This window comes from Loxodonta africana, chromosome 4, assembly GCF_030014295.1.
Source record: "Loxodonta africana isolate mLoxAfr1 chromosome 4, mLoxAfr1.hap2, whole genome shotgun sequence".
In the NCBI taxonomy this organism is placed as follows: Eukaryota; Metazoa; Chordata; class Mammalia; order Proboscidea; family Elephantidae; genus Loxodonta; species Loxodonta africana.
Genome location: NC_087345.1, coordinates 174,471,468 through 174,488,193, shown reverse-complemented (window position 1 = coordinate 174,488,193; position 16,726 = coordinate 174,471,468). Strand labels below are relative to the sequence as shown.

At 35.1% G+C, this 16,726-nt stretch overlaps 1 protein-coding gene across 2 annotated transcripts in view; it reads left to right on the top strand.

Moving 5' to 3' along the window:
- KIF5B (kinesin family member 5B) overlaps nt 1–16,116 on the top strand; it is a 45,334-nt gene extending 29,218 nt beyond the window's left edge. For both annotated transcript variants that reach the window (XM_010590620.3, XM_064285055.1), the window contains exons 16-26: nt 1,304–1,492; nt 2,106–2,223; nt 2,933–2,994; nt 3,091–3,200; nt 4,138–4,239; nt 5,033–5,093; nt 5,204–5,275; nt 5,445–5,549; nt 6,393–6,609; nt 7,358–7,508; nt 14,102–16,116. In XM_010590620.3, coding sequence (XP_010588922.1) covers nt 1,304–1,492; nt 2,106–2,223; nt 2,933–2,994; nt 3,091–3,200; nt 4,138–4,239; nt 5,033–5,093; nt 5,204–5,275; nt 5,445–5,549; nt 6,393–6,609; nt 7,358–7,488 — 1,167 coding nt within the window. In that variant the 3' untranslated portion in view covers nt 7,489–7,508; nt 14,102–16,116. The remainder of the gene's footprint in view (nt 1–1,303; nt 1,493–2,105; nt 2,224–2,932; nt 2,995–3,090; nt 3,201–4,137; nt 4,240–5,032; nt 5,094–5,203; nt 5,276–5,444; nt 5,550–6,392; nt 6,610–7,357; nt 7,509–14,101) is intronic.
- Nucleotides 16,117–16,726: the final 610 nt, after the last annotated feature.

Below are 16,726 nucleotides of genomic sequence, written 5' to 3'. Positions count from 1 at the left end.
TTCCACCAGCAATGAATGAGAGTTTCTGTTGCTCCACATCCTTGCCACTGTGGTGGTGCCTGTGTTTTGGATTTTAGCCATTCTAATAGGCGTGTGAAGTGGTATCCAGATTGCAGCTCCCTCTGACTTGATGTTGAGCATCTTTTCATGATTATTTGCCATCTGTGTATTTTCTTTGGTGAGGTGTAAGAGTTCTTGGTATATTTTGGATGAAGTCCTTTATTAGATAAGTGTTTTACATACAAGTATTTTCTCCCAATCTGTGGCTTGTCTTTTTATTCTCTTAACAGTGTCTTTGACAGAGCAAAGTGTTTAATTTTAATCAAGTCTATGTACCAGTCTTTTCTGTCATGGATTATGCATTCGGTGTTGTATCTAAAAACTCTTTGCCATACCCAAGGTCACCTAGATTTTTTCCTGTGTTATCTTGTAAAAGTTTTATAGTTTTGCATTTTATATTTAGGTCTCTGATCCATTTTAAGTTAATTTTTGTGAAGAGTGTTTAAGGCTTGTGTCTAGATTCATTTATTTGCATGTGGATGTCCCGTTGTTCCAGAAACTTTCTCCGGTGAATTGTCTTTTTTCCTGTGTCAACGATCAGTTGACTTTATTCATTGGGGTCTATTGCTGGTCTCTCTTCTATCCCATTGATATATATTTGTCTTTCGCTAGTACTACACTGTCTTTGATTATTGCTTTATAGTAAGCCTTTAAGTCAGGTAATGTCAGTCCTCTGATATACTCTTACATACTCTTCAATATTGTGTTGGCTATTCTGGGTCTCTTGCCTTTCCGTATAAATGTCGCTGGAACTTTGTAATGAAGCCCATGAAAGTAAAGTAATGTATGGTGACCAGAATTCTTCCTTGGTGAACTTAAAAATCATTCTTTCATTGTACCGTACACATCACCTTATTGTTAAGCTTTAAGATGGATTTACTTGTACACAGTTAACACTGAATTTACTGAAGTCCTGTGAAGAAGAAATCCAAAAATCAAAAGGGGGCTAATTTATCAAGGTTATTTTTTTTTCCTTTAGGTTTATATTCTTTTTTTTTTTTTTTTTTACTTGTAGGCGTGTATTAACTTTATTACTTTAAGTTTTAGAATCTAAAAAAGGCAAAAATTAAACTATTTATATATGCTTACTGAAAACAGTAACAGAAGAAAAAAATTCCAGACTCCTTATGAGTATGGAAAAATACTAAAATATATCTTGTTACAAGATTTTAGAGTCTAATTGGGAAAGTACACACTGAAAGTTTTTGGCTTTAAGTTTTTATTTCACTTTTTTTTCCCACAGCAACCTGAAGGAACTGGCATGATAGACGAAGAGTTTACTGTTGCAAGACTCTACATTAGCAAAATGAAGTCAGAAGTAAAGACAATGGTAAAACGCTGCAAACAGTTAGAAAGCACACAAGCTGAGAGCAACAAAAAAATGGAAGAAAATGAGAAGGAGTTAGCAGCATGCCAGCTTCGTATATCTCAGGTATGTATTACGGAGCAGAGTTTTTTCTTTGCTGACTGAAACAGGCACATGTAAATTTTACTTATTGCAAAAGTTTTCTAAAAAATGAACTTCTATAGGTTATTTTGGGTAACAACATTAACAGGTTAATTTAGTGGGTTTTTTATAGCCAGCTGTAGTATAATACAACGTGAATGATTTAATATGGGTTGAATTTGTTGACATATGTATGTTAAGGATAGACATTTTACTAATAAGATGTGACTGATGTGACTAATGAAGAATCCAGAAGAATTCCAGGGCAGACAAAATTGCTGGACCAGTTTTCTGGCTTTGGCTGTTCACCAAGAAGGGGATTGTGGAAGGAGGCAAGGGTAATGTTAGCCGGAGATAAAACTAATGGCATTTCCTATTTTAGCCTTCAGTGCTTTAGTTTGCAAGCTGTACAGAAGATCCTTTTATCGGTTAAACCTTTTAACATTGTAAATCTGACCCCTGAAGATTTTTGGTTTAAATTTCTTAAACTCATATTTAGATATACTGATAAAACTTGCTTACTTTCACATTTTCTTTAACAACAAAATATGTACATGAGATTTTTTTTCACTTCATGTCGGTATATTTTTTCCAAAAGCATGAAGCCAAAATCAAATCACTGACTGAATACCTTCAAAATGTGGAGCAAAAGAAGAGACAGCTGGAGGAATCTGTCGATTCCCTCAGTGAAGAACTAGTTCAGCTTCGAGCGCAAGGTATGAGTTCCCGGTTACTTATGAATTGTATCTATATTCTTTCTTTCTTTAATTATAGTGAACACATATTCACACTCATAGCAAATATTAGGAATACTGATAACTTAGAATAGTAAACAAATCATACATTTTAATGTGGCTTTGAAACATACTTTTGAAATTGTGTCTGAATATAGAAATGATCAACCCGGACATTTCACAGTAAGTTAGGAAGTTTGTGTGTGTGTGTGTAGACATAGAAGACTTTGAAAATTATCTCACTTCCTTACCATGCACTTAATCTGTTCTGCTCTGGGATTAAGCAAAGGAAATAGAAGAGTTTATAATATCAGTGAAAACCCTGGTGGTGTAGTGGTTAAGTGCTAAGGCTGTTGACTAAAAGGTTGGCATTTCAAATCCACCAGGTGCTCCTTAGACACTCTATAGGGCAATTTTACTCTGTCCTATAGGTTACTATGAGTCAGCATCCACGGTAGCGGGTTTTATAAAGGTATAAGTAAGTATCAGGATATAACTAAGTATAAGGATATAACTTTACTAGTCAACGCATCATTGGAGGGAAAAAATTATTAGTGGGTGGCATTTGGATAATTTTAAGTCAAATACTACTAAGGAACATACCCCTCATAAAATGCATTCGCTCCTTGGTTGACGTGATAAACTTTAAGGCTTATTTCGTGTCTTCTCTTTTCTCTCCCTTCTCAAACAGAGAAAGTCCATGAAATGGAAAAGGAACACTTAAATAAGGTTCAGACTGCAAATGAAGTGAAGGCAAGTGTGATGCTACATTGCAATGTAATGGCTTTAATTCGTCGTCATTAATTTTGACTAGTCTGCTTTTAACTTCGTTTCCCCCGATAATTTTAGCAAGCTGTTGAACAGCAGATTCAGAGCCACAGAGAAACTCACCAAAAACAAATCAGTAATCTGAGAGATGAGATTGAGGCAAAAGAAAAACTTATTACTGATCTTCAAGAGTAAGTATTATATGCTTTTGTGTCCTCTTGCTCTTAAACCGAGATATTTAGAAACTAATTAGGAAAATCTAATATTTAGATAAGAGGAAATAAGAGGTTATTGATGGGCAGTAGGTCCTTATTAGAAACCTGTATTTTTCATTGAAATTGATATTTTCAACTGGGAAAATACAGAATTTTCTTGTTTATGAGTATAACTTCTAGATTTTCAAGTAAAATTTTTGAAGTTTTCTTAGCTATTTTGATCTAAATGTGCAGGGGAAAAAATCCCCCAACTTAAACTCATTATTATTGCAAGTTGACACCAGTCTCCAAATCATTTCCTCAACTTCCTTTTTTAAGAAATCCTTAACTTAGAAAAACTTTATTGGAAATTATGGATTTTAAGTTTGGGGCTTTTTTTTTTTTTTTTTAATAAAAGTTGTCATCTTAATTTAGTCCTTACTTCCATAACTATATGCACCTAGGATAGAATTTATAGAGATCGCAGGTCTGCAACTAAATCATGATTTGAACAGGAACCAGAAAAGAGTGACAAGACAAAAGTGATGACTTATTTGGGGCCTTAGGTCTTATTCATACCTAGTGGAATTAGAGATAAGGATTCAGGGACATGAAAGGCACGGAAGAGTAGAATCATGCTTTCAAAGCAAAATATGAAAAAAATAGTGGCTGGCTGCAAGTAGCCAGGTCCCCTTCTCCTCAGCCTCCCCCAGCTGTCAAGGGGGACAGGATGATAGAGGAGGCCTTGAGTATTTGAAAATGGAGATTACAGGAGTTAGAAGTTTGAAAACTTTTAATTGAAATACTGCTGATGGCTTGATTTTTTGCAGCCTTCCTTTTGCTCTAATAACATTGTTATATAGTTCATCGTGAGCTCTCACGTTGAGAAAACTGTCATGTTGATACTATGGGTTTTTTTTCTTTTCTTTATCAGCCAAAACCAGAAAATGATGTTAGAACAGGAACGTCTGAGAGTAGAGCATGAGAAGTTGAAAGCAACTGACCAGGAAAAGAGCAAGAAACTACATGAACTTACGTGAGTAAAATGTTTGAGAGTTTAAAAATAAAAACTTAGAGGATTGCAGGTACTACTCTTGGGTATATTTGTGGATGCATTTTTTACTTTGTTTTGGCTGAACTGTGTTTTTCTTAAACTCTCTTGATTCGGTTTGATTTATACCTAAAAATTTCCAGTATATTCTTGAATTTTGGTGAAAGGAAGGCCTTGCATTTCAGTGATAGTCAAGATTCAGATTCCTGTTCATCAGTCTGCTTGCTATTTCTGTGTTACCTTATGACTTCAGGGTCCATCAGAAAAAATGAACCTAAAACAGGACATTAAATAATTTAAAAGATTGCAGTATGTACCACAAAATCTGAATTTTTATAAAATTTGGTTTTGCTTGAAGAACATGGTTGCTTTAGCCTTAGCTTTGTCAAAAGAAGTTTTTACCAGTTACTTTTTGCTAATTTACTAAGAGTATATAGTCAGTACTCAGTTTGGTAGAATCTGAGCAGAAAGAAAACTCTTGATCTGTTTACATACTTTGAATTTGCAAGAGATAATTGGCAAATAAACAGGCTGTTGTTAGGAATGGTCACACTATCAGGACCAGTTCAGAGTTGATTTTTATAAAGTTTCTTTTGAATCATCAGTCATAATTTTGTTTAGAATAATTTTAATGTAAAATACTTCAGCATTTTTCATTTATTTGAATTTAAGAACTGATCCTTTCAGATAAAAAGAATTTGATTCACATCTTCTGCTAAATAAAACTAGAATTTTATGGACTCAAAGTTGAGAATATATATATTCTTTCACTGTTTAGTGTTATGCAAGATAGACGAGAACAAGCAAGACAAGACCTGAAGGGTTTGGAAGAGACAGTGGTAAGAAAAGCTTGAAAATAAATTGGATTGGGGAGTATTTTATGGGTTTTGCCCCCCGCTTCTTAAATTTGAAGTCTGAATCCCCAAAATACTGCTATTCTTAATTCAAGGCAAAAGAACTTCAGACTTTACATAACCTGCGGAAGCTCTTTGTTCAGGACCTGGCCACCAGAGTTAAAAAGGTAATACAACAATACTGAGGAAAGTATTTGTATAAATCACACTGTGTGTAACTGTGTATTCATAAATGAAATGATTTTACACTGTCATAAAAATTTTTATGTAGGTATAATGCTTGGATTCTGTGATCTTTAAATTTTGTCATAATCTTCATCTACATTCTTTTCTCAGAGTGCTGAGATAGATTCTGATGACACTGGAGGCAGTGCTGCTCAAAAGCAGAAAATCTCCTTCCTTGAAAATAATCTTGAACAACTCACTAAAGTGCACAAACAGGTAATACAGAGTATATTTTGTGGTGGCAAGTATTTTAATCTTTTAAAGCCCTAAGGAATTTTCATACCCTGAGCCTTTCCATTATTTTATAAAGAACCACTAGCAAGTTTTAGGAGGATTAATATTTAATAACCACATTATCAAAAGAGGCCAATGAAAACATGTAATTTTATTTCCTCTGTACAATTTCTGGTCTGCCATAATAATTTTTTGATTTCTGGTAGACATTCTTTACAGTTAAAGTATTTTTTTTTGGTCTGTTTATATTTGAGGTACCAGAGTATATATATATATATTTTTTTAAAGTAACGCTTACTGTGTTTTTGCTTATTTTTTATTATGGCATGATAAATGATTAATATTACTAATAAAAATGTTTCATAACACTCAGTTGTTTTCTTTGTTATTGTAAACCTGATGATTGCACAAGAGTACTTTATAAAAGTTAAAGAAATTCTGATTTTTCTTGTCTTCAACATGTATTAACAGTTTGCTAAGTTTATGATTACTTGTGGTCTTATATGTTTAAAAGAGTATTCATTTCCACCAGATTAGTATCTCACTGAAGTGACAGATCACTAGTGTGGTAACTGATAGTCTTTACGTAGTAGGGGGAGAGGGCAATCTCCCTGCCCCCAAATAAAACTATATATGTGAGAGAAATAGATATGTATGTATATGTACTCCTTATGTTTCTGTCTAAATTAAATTAGCTACTTAGAAAAACAAGTCTTACTATAAAATGTAGTTTTACTTACCTTTTAAAGAGAAATTGTGAAATGTTCATACTTTTCTCAGTTCATTTCATGTTAAAGCCAGATAAATTTTCTTTATTGCCTTTAGTTGGTACGTGATAATGCAGATCTTCGCTGTGAACTTCCTAAGTTGGAAAAGCGACTTAGAGCTACAGCTGAGAGAGTGAAAGCTTTGGAGTCAGCACTGAAGGAAGCCAAAGAAAACGCATCTCGTGATCGCAAACGCTATCAGCAAGAAGTAGATCGTATAAAGGAAGCAGTCAGGTCAAAGAATATGGCCAGGAGAGGACATTCTGCACAAATTGGTTAGTGGAGCAGATCCATACCTTTAAACTTCGCTCTGTTTGAATGTTTCTATTTAGTTGAAAACATAGTCTGATTCATTCATAATGTGTTGGTATGGAGATATTTGTCTTTATTTTCTAACTCATGGAAGATTGGCATTGTTGGAAGAGAATAGAGAAATTGAAGAATGACCACATTTACAGGACAAGAAGATAAATGAGAACTAGCAAAACACGCAAGAATGATTGGGGATAGGAGAAATTATATAGAACAGTGTTATTAAAGCAGAGGGAGAATCACAAGAAACAAGTCATCAGCAATATTTCATGCTTCAGATGAGTTATGGGCGCCGGGACAAGATATATTAAGGGTTAGGGAGCCGGGCTGATGTAAGTGATTGCTTTTGGCTGCTAACCTAAAAGTTGGAGGTTCAAACCCAACCACTGGCTCCATGGAAAAAAGTCCTGGCAATCTGCTTCCATAAAGATTACAGCCAAGGAAACACTATGGAGCAGTTCTACTCTGTAACACATGGGGTCACCATGAGTCAGGGGCTGGCTCTACGGCAGCTAATGACAACAAGGATTTTACGGGTTCCTGGAGAAAAAGATGTAACCAATACAAAGAAAGAGAGGACTGCATTGAGAAACAGGAGGGCAAAGAGAAACATAAATTTGGGAATTTGTTCTGAGAGAGAAGAGACCTAGGTAGTCGTTGTTGTCATGTGTTAAACTTTATTCTAAAGTCAGTCTTTGTTTTTCATATTAGCTAAACCTATTCGACCTGGGCAACATCCAGCAGCTTCTCCAACACATCCAGGTGCAATTCGAGGAGGAGGTGCCTTTGTACAGAACAGCCAGCCAGTGGCAGTACGTGGCGGAGGCGGCAAGCAAGCGTAACATTTTACACATGTCCACAGGTTTGTAATGTGTATCTGGCTTTTGAATTGTAGTTGTACTTGGAAGCTCTCAGTCACAGGTTGTTAAACAATGTCTTGAATTCTCAGTTAGTGTCATGATTATTTTTTTTTAATGTATGTGATTGCAAAAGCAACTTGGCAAGGTTTCTTTGAGTCTTTTTCCATAGTTCAGGTCATACTATATATTAAATTTTGTGTCTTTACTGTTTTTAACCTATCATTGGATTATTATTATTAGTTCCTGGTATTCTGTCTAATGAATATACCATAGTTTATAACTGTTCCCTTTTATTGTTATTTGATTATGTTAATATTTACCATATTTGAAATTTTCTAAAATTGAAATTTCCATATATGAAATTTGAAGTATGGTACATCTTTTTATGCCCCCTCACATACTAGATTACTTCAAGATTCCCAGAAGTGGAATTACAAGCGCTATGAACGTATTTGAGATTCTTGATACATAATACATAGTGCCTCGTTGCTTTCCAGAAAGACTGCACCAAATTGCATATTAGCCAAGGATACTGTCCATTTTTGTTGCATCTTTGCCAGCATTGAGTGTTAATAGTCTTAAACTTCTTGATTTAATAAAGAAAGGGCCTCTCGTTGATTTATTTAATGAAGTTGGATATTTTTAATGTATTTGTTGGGCTGTTTTTTTAAATACGTTACCTCCGTGCCCTTTTTCTATTCATCTATATTCATTCATTTTTAGTTATATAAGCAATATCTGTCCATTGTAGGGGCCTAAAGACTATCACAAAGTAGAAAATAAATATCACCCAGAGATACCATCTAATATCTTACATGTATCTTTTTAGAGCCCTTTTTATGTATTAATAACTTTTGGGGTTTTTTAAAAAGTTTTTTTAATTGTACTTTAGATGAAGGTTTGCAGAACCAACTAGCTTCTCATTAAACAGTAGACAGATTGTTTTGTGACATTGGTTAACAACCCCACAACATGTCAACACTCTCCCCTTCTCGACTTTGGGTTCTCTATTACCAGCTTTCCTGCCTTCTAGTCCTTGCCCCTGGGCTGGTGTGCCTATTTAAGTCTCGTTTTGTTTTATAGGCCTATCTAATCTTGCGCTGAAGGGTGATCCTCAGGGATGATTTCATTACTGAGCTAAAAGGGTGTGCAGGGGCTGTACTCTCAGGGTTTCTCTAGTCTCTGTCAGACTAGTAAGCCTGGTGTGTTTTTTAGTGAGTTAGGATTTTGTTCTACATTTTTCTCCAGCTCTGTCCAGGACCCTGTATTGTGATCCCTGTCAGAGCAGCCAGTGATAGTAGCTGAGCACCATCTAGTTGTGCTGGACTCAGTCTGGTGGAGGCTGTAGTACTTGTGGTCCATTAGTCCTTTGGACTAATCTTTCCCTTGTGTCTTTGGTTTTCTTCATTCTCCCTTGCTCCAGACGGGGTGAGACCAGGGGAGTATCCTAGATGGCTGCTCACAGGCTTTTAAGACCTCAGGTGCTACTCACCAAAGTAGAGTGTAGAACATTTTTTTTATAAACTGTGTTAGCCAGTTGAGCTAGTTAGTCCCTGTATTATAACTTTTAAGTTAAAGAGTTTAAACTGCTTAAACAAACTGGTACACACACACAATGGAATACTGTGCAGCCATAAAGAATAATGATACGGTGTCAAGATATACTATAACGTGGGTGAATCTGGAGACATTATGCTGAGTGAAATAAGTCAGTCACTAAAGGACAAATACTATATAATCTCACTATTATAAAAAGACAGGACTAGGTATACATACAGAAAGCGACATTCTTTGGTGGTTACCAGGGATGAGAGGGAGAAGGAATCACTTTCTAGATAGTAGTCACTTGTTTGTTTTGGTGACGCGTAAGGCAATACCGAATAAGGGTATTGTGGAGTCAGCACAACTTGACCAGGGTAAAAGATGAGACTAAGAAGTACACAAGAATAGGGACGATTTTGGTAAAAGCCACAACATAACACAATTTTGCAACAACCAATAATAACGTGTGTGGTTGTGTAGGTATATGTATGCTTGTATATGTATAGGTAAGCACATACAGATATATAGGTGTACACGGATAGGTGTTTATGTAGGCAAATGTATATACAGGTTTGTGTGTGCTGCATATATATGTTCGTATATAAAATAAAGCACATGGGGACACAGTTATGGATGCTTCCTAGACATAACCAAACACCTTGCAGGATTGAATTACTGGGTTTGAGGGCTTAGGACCATAGTCTTGGAGGGGCAGCTCAGCCAACTGGCTGGCATAAGATAGCTCATAAAGATAATGCTCTACATCCTGGTTTGGTGACTAGGGTCTGGGGTCTTAAACGCTTGCGAGTGGCCACGTGAAATGCAACTATTGGTCTCTGTGCGTCTGGAGCAAAAGGGAAAGAAGGAAACCAAAGGCTCAGACTAGTCTGTAGGACTAATAGTCTACGTGAACCACGGCCTCACCTACCTTGAGACTAGAAGAACTAGATGTTGGCCAGCTACCACTACTGACTGTTCTGACCAGAGGCACAATAGGAGGTCCCAGATAGAACGGGAGAAAAATGTAGAACAAAACCCAAATTCCTAAAAATTGGACTTACTGGACTGATAGAGACTAGAGGAGCTCCTGAGACTATTGCCCTGCGATGTCCTTTAAGCTTGGAGCTCAAACCACTCAGCCATAAGACAGAATGGCTCATAACATAAACAGTATCACCCATGAATACCGTGCTCCTGTAAACAGTCATCTAAATGAGACCTAACAGTCACCGTCTACCCTAGATCAAAGATGAGAAGGTAAGGTGGGAACAAGGAAGCTAGATTAATGGAAGCAGAACAACCAGGATGGAAATAATGAGAATGCTGACATGTTGTGAAAAGTGCACCCAGTGTCACTGAATATTACGCATAGAAACTTTTAAATGAGAACCTAATTTGCTATGTAAATTTTCTCTAGCATCACAATAAAATATTAAAACCAAACAAACAAAAAAAAAAGCGGGGTAATCACCTTTGGCTGCTGCCGTGAATCACTTCTCTGGCTTTTTCCCAGTCAAGGTTAGATCATTAATAACTCTAAAGTGGAAAGCAGCCATGAGGAAGAAGATAAGAAAAAGATGACAAGCCATAAACTTCTTGAAAAAACCCTGTTTTTGTCTACTATCCCAGAGGCTCAACAATTCTTAATCTGTCACTTTAAATAAGAATTAATGAAACTCTTTCCACATTAAAGGAAAAATAAGGGCTAATAGGGAATTTAAAATCATGTCTATACAAGGTGAGCTGGGCTATTTAGAAAAACAGTGGGACATTTAGTCCTCAACGCAGATAATGTAGCCTGGCTAGCTGAACAACTAAGGTTTTCAGTACTTTTAAGCTTCCCTGGCATTTAGTACAATGTAGACTACAAAAATACGAACAAACGTATCGGTCATAACTGCTGCCAGAGGTCATCCATGGTACTATATCAAATATTGTTAGAGTAACTTTATCTCTCTTCAAAACGCCTTCTACAGGTAAGCCTTGGAAAATGTTATCCCGCAAAGTAAATGAAAAAGAAAGAAATCCAGAAAAGTAAATCCTAATTGGACATCATTTTAAAAGTTTATAAACTGCTGATAAATACTCTAGTAACATACCTATTATATTATACATACACTACTTTGTAGCTTGCTTTTTTTAAACTTGTCTTCTGCAACATGAATAGTTAATAGTTGCCTAATATTTCATCTTATGGCCGGAGCTCAGATTTTAAGTCTTTTAAGACATCCAGGATATGTGGTACTTTGGAAACTAAAAGGTACTGTGTAAATAATCACGAGATGATTTACTCTCATTGTTTCTGACAAATAACTATAGCCAGTCTGTTTTACTCTTCCTTGTCCTTTGTTTGACATTTTACATAATACTGGCTCTCAGTTTGAGTAGAGACTTAACTATTTTTGCAGGTTCACATTTCGAACAATTTAATTTTTGTGACACAATATAGGATTTAAGAGAGACAGATAATGAAAAGAGCGTGGATTTTGGAGTCTATCTAAGTGCGAATCCTTTTCTACTTTTATGAATTTGAGCAAGTTACTTTTTAAACAACTAACTGCTTTCTCATTTAAAATTTTTAGCATAGAACTAAACTGCGGATTCGTGACCTAAATGTTTATTGTATTTCTAAAACATAACATATTCTACATAGCCACAGTAACATTATCACACCTAACAAAATTAACCAAAACCTAACCAGCTTCCATCAAGCTGAGTCCAACTCATGGCAGCCCCGTGTGTGTCAGAGTAGAATTGTGCTCCGCAGGTGGTCAGTGGCTGATTTTTCAGAAGTAAATCATCAGGTCTTTCTTCCAAGGCCCTCTCGGTGGACTTGAATTCCACCTTTTGGTTAGTAGCTGAACACTTAAGCATGTACCCAACCAATATTTTAAAAATAAAATGTCCTTTACAACTCATTTGTCTAAACCAGAGTACAGTCCAGGACCACTGTTTCCATTTAGTTATATCCTATAAGTCTCTTAATCTAAGATAGCCTTGCTTTTTATAATGACAGTAATTTATTGAAGAGAATAGTCCAGTTATCCTGAATGTATGCCACCTTTAGATGTGTTTGATTGCTTCTATATGTAATTGCTATGTTGCTGTATCCTTACTATTCCCTTTATGTGGGAAAGTAGAAAAGTATGGATTAGTGTCTTGGTGTACCTAGTCCTGCTGTTACAAATATAAGTGGGTTGCTGCAAAGAACAGAAATTTATTTTCTCACAGTTTTAGAGATTAAAAGTCCAGATATGGGTCTTGGTCGTGTTGATCCTTTCTGTGGGCCTCTCTCCTAGTTTTTGGTGGCTGCTGACAATCTTTGGCATTGCTTTGCTTGTAAACAGTCCTCAGATGGCGTTTTTCTTCCCTCTCTGTTTTTTCTCTGTGTCCATTCTCTTTCTGTAAGACACTTAGAAGTGATTAAGTTTAGGACTCACCCTACTCTGATGTGACCTTACTAACATAACAAATGAAAATGTTTCTTTCCAAACAGGGTCATATTTACAGGTACCAAGCCAAACTTGTTGCTGTCAAGTTGATTCTGACTCATAGTGACCCTATAAGGACAGAGTGGAACCGCCCCATAGGATTTCCAAGGAGCAGCTGGTAGATTTGAACTGCCAGCCTTTTGGTTAGCAGCTGAGCTCTTAACTACTGCACTCTCAGAATCCAACAAATTTTGGGGGGACACATTCAATCCATAACAATTAGATTCAGAGAAAACATTTTTTGACAAGACTACATCGTAGGTTATATGTGCTTAACATGGTGTCACATCAGTAGACATATAATAGCTGGTTTTCCTGCCAACTAAAGATGCCTGTGTGTTTTTCCTGTTTGATCTAAGAACGTTTTGGAGCCCCCTTTTAATAGCAGGTAGTTCTTGGAACTAAGATGTTACCCGGCACGGAGTGGGTGGGTATTCAGTGGGTCAGAGCTGCTTTCCCTACCTTTTTGGAAGTGGTGGCTGGGCAGGGGTTTTCAGAGCATGTGGAAATAGATCGAGTGGATCGTTTTTGATATTGCTCTTACATTAAAACTCATGTGTAGACTTTGCACTCACCTCATTGGCAGAAAAAACAGACCAGGAACTTCGTTAAATATAGTTTAGTTTTAGCTAGAAAGTATAACTCTGGCCCCAGTATTATGACAGCAGTTTAACACATGAGGGAAATAGCTAAACTAGGTTTTCAGTACTTGAAATAATTATAAAAGTATAATTGGTTATAAGTTTATTACTGTTCCAAATGATTGTGTTCTTATTTTTTAAACTCTTGCATTAATCTTAAACCTTGTCTGAGGAGTATATTATCCACTTAGGTGATAAACTGTTGAAAAATACTTGGTGGATAAATAATTTAATTTTTTAAAATGCTAAGAAAAACATTTCAAAACACTTGGTTTAGTTTTGGTGGCATTGTATTAATAGCACTGATGCCTTTAGTTCCCAGTTTTACATGGCTGGTTTCCTAGCTTGCATACACTTTAAATAGCTTGGGTTTTTATAAATGCAAAGGTAACTAGACAGTTTAATACAGGGTGCTGACTGCTGGAATTATTTATTTCACTGTCACTTTTGCTACCATATGCATTTCTTAGTTATTCCTCCTTCCTCCCCTGTTCTTTTTCCCTTCCTTTTTTTTGCAGATATTGTTTATGTAACATTACTACTTAGTGGTCCTTGGTTTAAGAATGTCATTGACACAGTCTGCTAGCTTCCATTTTATTTTGCCGTCTTTCCTTTTTTTTTAAACAAATACTTCATCGGTCATAGCTCTGTTGGGGAGGATAAAAACAAATGAAAGACTTGACCTCCTTTTAATCGTTGCACTGCCTGCTGATAAATAGTTCTACTTAAGATACAAATAAAAGGAGAAAAAATCAAATACTTGAGTATTGCCATATTTTTAGTGTTAGGGAAAGTGAAGCTGTTGACTAAAATGTTTATATAGACTATTGGTATACTTTAATTGTCATTCTTCGTGATTATTGCAAATAAACATGAGCTTTATATAAATAAGATCTTCTCTATGCTTTCTCCCATTTTCAGGTATTGAAAAGTAATTGAAGAAAGAAGAGGACATATTATCAAGTAGAGTCATTCAGTGACTTTAACCTCTACCCTGCGGGGACTGTAGAATTATAACTTTTTTTAATGTATAAATTATACCTGGCCTGTACAGCTGTTTCCTACCCACTCTTATAAACTCTGCTGCTTCCCAACACAACTAGAGTGCAATTTTGGCGTCTTAGGAGGGAAAAAAATGACAGTTTACGACTGTGGCCCTATTTATTACACAGTTTGTCTTTCATGTCTTAAATTTAGTCTTCACTGTGCCAAGCTAACTGTACCTTATTAGGGTTGTGTTTTTTGTTCATGTGTGTGTGTGTTTATTTTTAAATCAGTTTAAATTACCTAGCTGCTACTGCTTCTTGTTTTTCTTCTCTTATTGAAATAAATGTCTTCCTTATTTTAGGGAAAATAGAACATTATAGATTAAATGTCTTAAATTTTACCACTTGTAACACTACATGCCCACAAAATGCATCAGATCATATCAGGTCAGTACTGTATTTTAAAATTCCTTGAGATGACTTCAGGGTTAAAATAATTTGTATCATCCCTGAAGTTTGTTTCTGAAAACTACTGTTTGAGCACTGAATCCTTAAAACTGCCTAACTAGACATTTGAGACTGAACAAGGCTACTTAATTGTTATCTCATGAAACGCCTGTTGCCAAGTTGATATTGAATAGAAATATTTTACAGTATCAAAAGCAAATTTTAAGTTTAAGAAAAAGTTTGAAAGAAGAGTTGTATTTCTCTTCTTTCTCATTCCATACTTTTATAGCTTGATGGAATGAAAATACCCTGCTTGATTCTGGTGAACCTGCTAGCTAATATAATAATAAAAATAGGACAGATAATTCATATGTCATCTTTAATATGTTGAAATGAATTAAGGAATTACAGGATTAAACATAATTTCATGTTAGTACTGTATTGGTTGATCTAAATTTTTAGACTGGAAATTGAGGGTAAATGTAAAGACACAGGACAGATATATGGTGAATTTAAAAATATGTAGGGAAATTTTTGTCAGAACTCCCTGATGTGCTTTTAAACTGCTACACTAAGTCATACACTATCATTTATTTCTTATTGAGGTGAGATAATAGTGAAGTGTTTGCAGGTCACTAATCCTTATTTTGTTGGCTAAAACCCGTAATTTCGTGATTAGTACTAAGTGTGTACCTATTTTGCCACTTCTTCCTAAGTGACTACGTCAACAATTTATTTTAGGGAGTTATAAAAGTAATAAAAGAGATTTCAATATTTGCTTCGTCAGTGGGGGAGACTGCAACTATTTTAGCAGAAATTAGGAGAGAATGGGGATTTAAGGTTATTCAGTCAGTAGAGAAATTGGAAAGTTTTTGTGTTAAGATCTGGCTGACAGGATTAACTTTTGAAAAGTTTTATACACAGATATTTGTATTATTAAATTTGGAGCCATAGTCAGAAGACTCAGATCATAATTGGCCTATTTTTCTATTTCCTTAACTATTGTAATTTCCACTTTTATAATAATTTTGATTTAAAAGATAAATTTATTTATTTTTTTAACAGTCAAAAATCCTTACTGTTGTATTCTGCAGCCTCTAAAATGAGTGTGTTGCTTTTAGGACTGTTCAAAATAAACACTCCACAAATGGAAATGAAATCTTGGTGCAGCAAGATAGAAGTAATGCAGTTAACTAAAAAAAAGCGCTGTAGCTTGCTTATAATAGTTTTCTAAATAGAGAAATATTTGGCTGCATTCACATAGACATTTGTATTTTATGGATTTCAAGTGAAAACTCACTTCTTTGGCAATATTCATAAATGAAGCAGAATTTTTTTCTCTTTTGTCTACGTATGGTAGTTTCATTCCTGTAAGTAATGTCATGGGTATTGGTGCTGTGTAACAAACAATAAAATTGTAACTAGCATGTGGTTCAGAATACACTTTTTTTTTTTTTAATAATGGTTCGTTTCTATTTGTAATTTCAAACCTTCCACAAAATATATCAGGAATTTCATAAATTTGTTTGCATGGAACTGGGCTCTCTTTTTTGTGACGGTAGGTCATTAAACAGAGCATGTAAATGAAACTTTCTGATCATATAGAACATTGATAGTTACTTCAAATGGCAATATCTTTTTTATTTTTCTTTGGATATATTTACGTTCCTCTGAAATGGTATTGATAAATGATTTAGAAGAGAAACTCAGTGAAATAAAAGAGTAATATTTATTCATGGTGATCAATTAAATTATTTGCCTAACTTAAGAATACTAACTACTGTGCATAACTCTCAGTTTGACATGAGATGACAGAGAAGAATCTGAGTCTACCTGTGGAATATGCCGGTTTATTTTCAGTGCTTGAACATACATTCAAAAATAATTGGTTTGGGGAAGACGCCATGTAATTTTAAGTTAACATGCATGCTGTAAATGTGTTTTGTGTTTAAATAAAGCAATTTTTTTTTGAAATGTGACGACTTTTCTTAAAACGTATTTGATGGAAATATTTGATTTTTTTTATCAAGCCATGATTTGGCTTTCTGTCTTGACCAAATAGTAACTATTATAAATTATTATTATACTCATGTATATTTTGTTTCCTAACGTA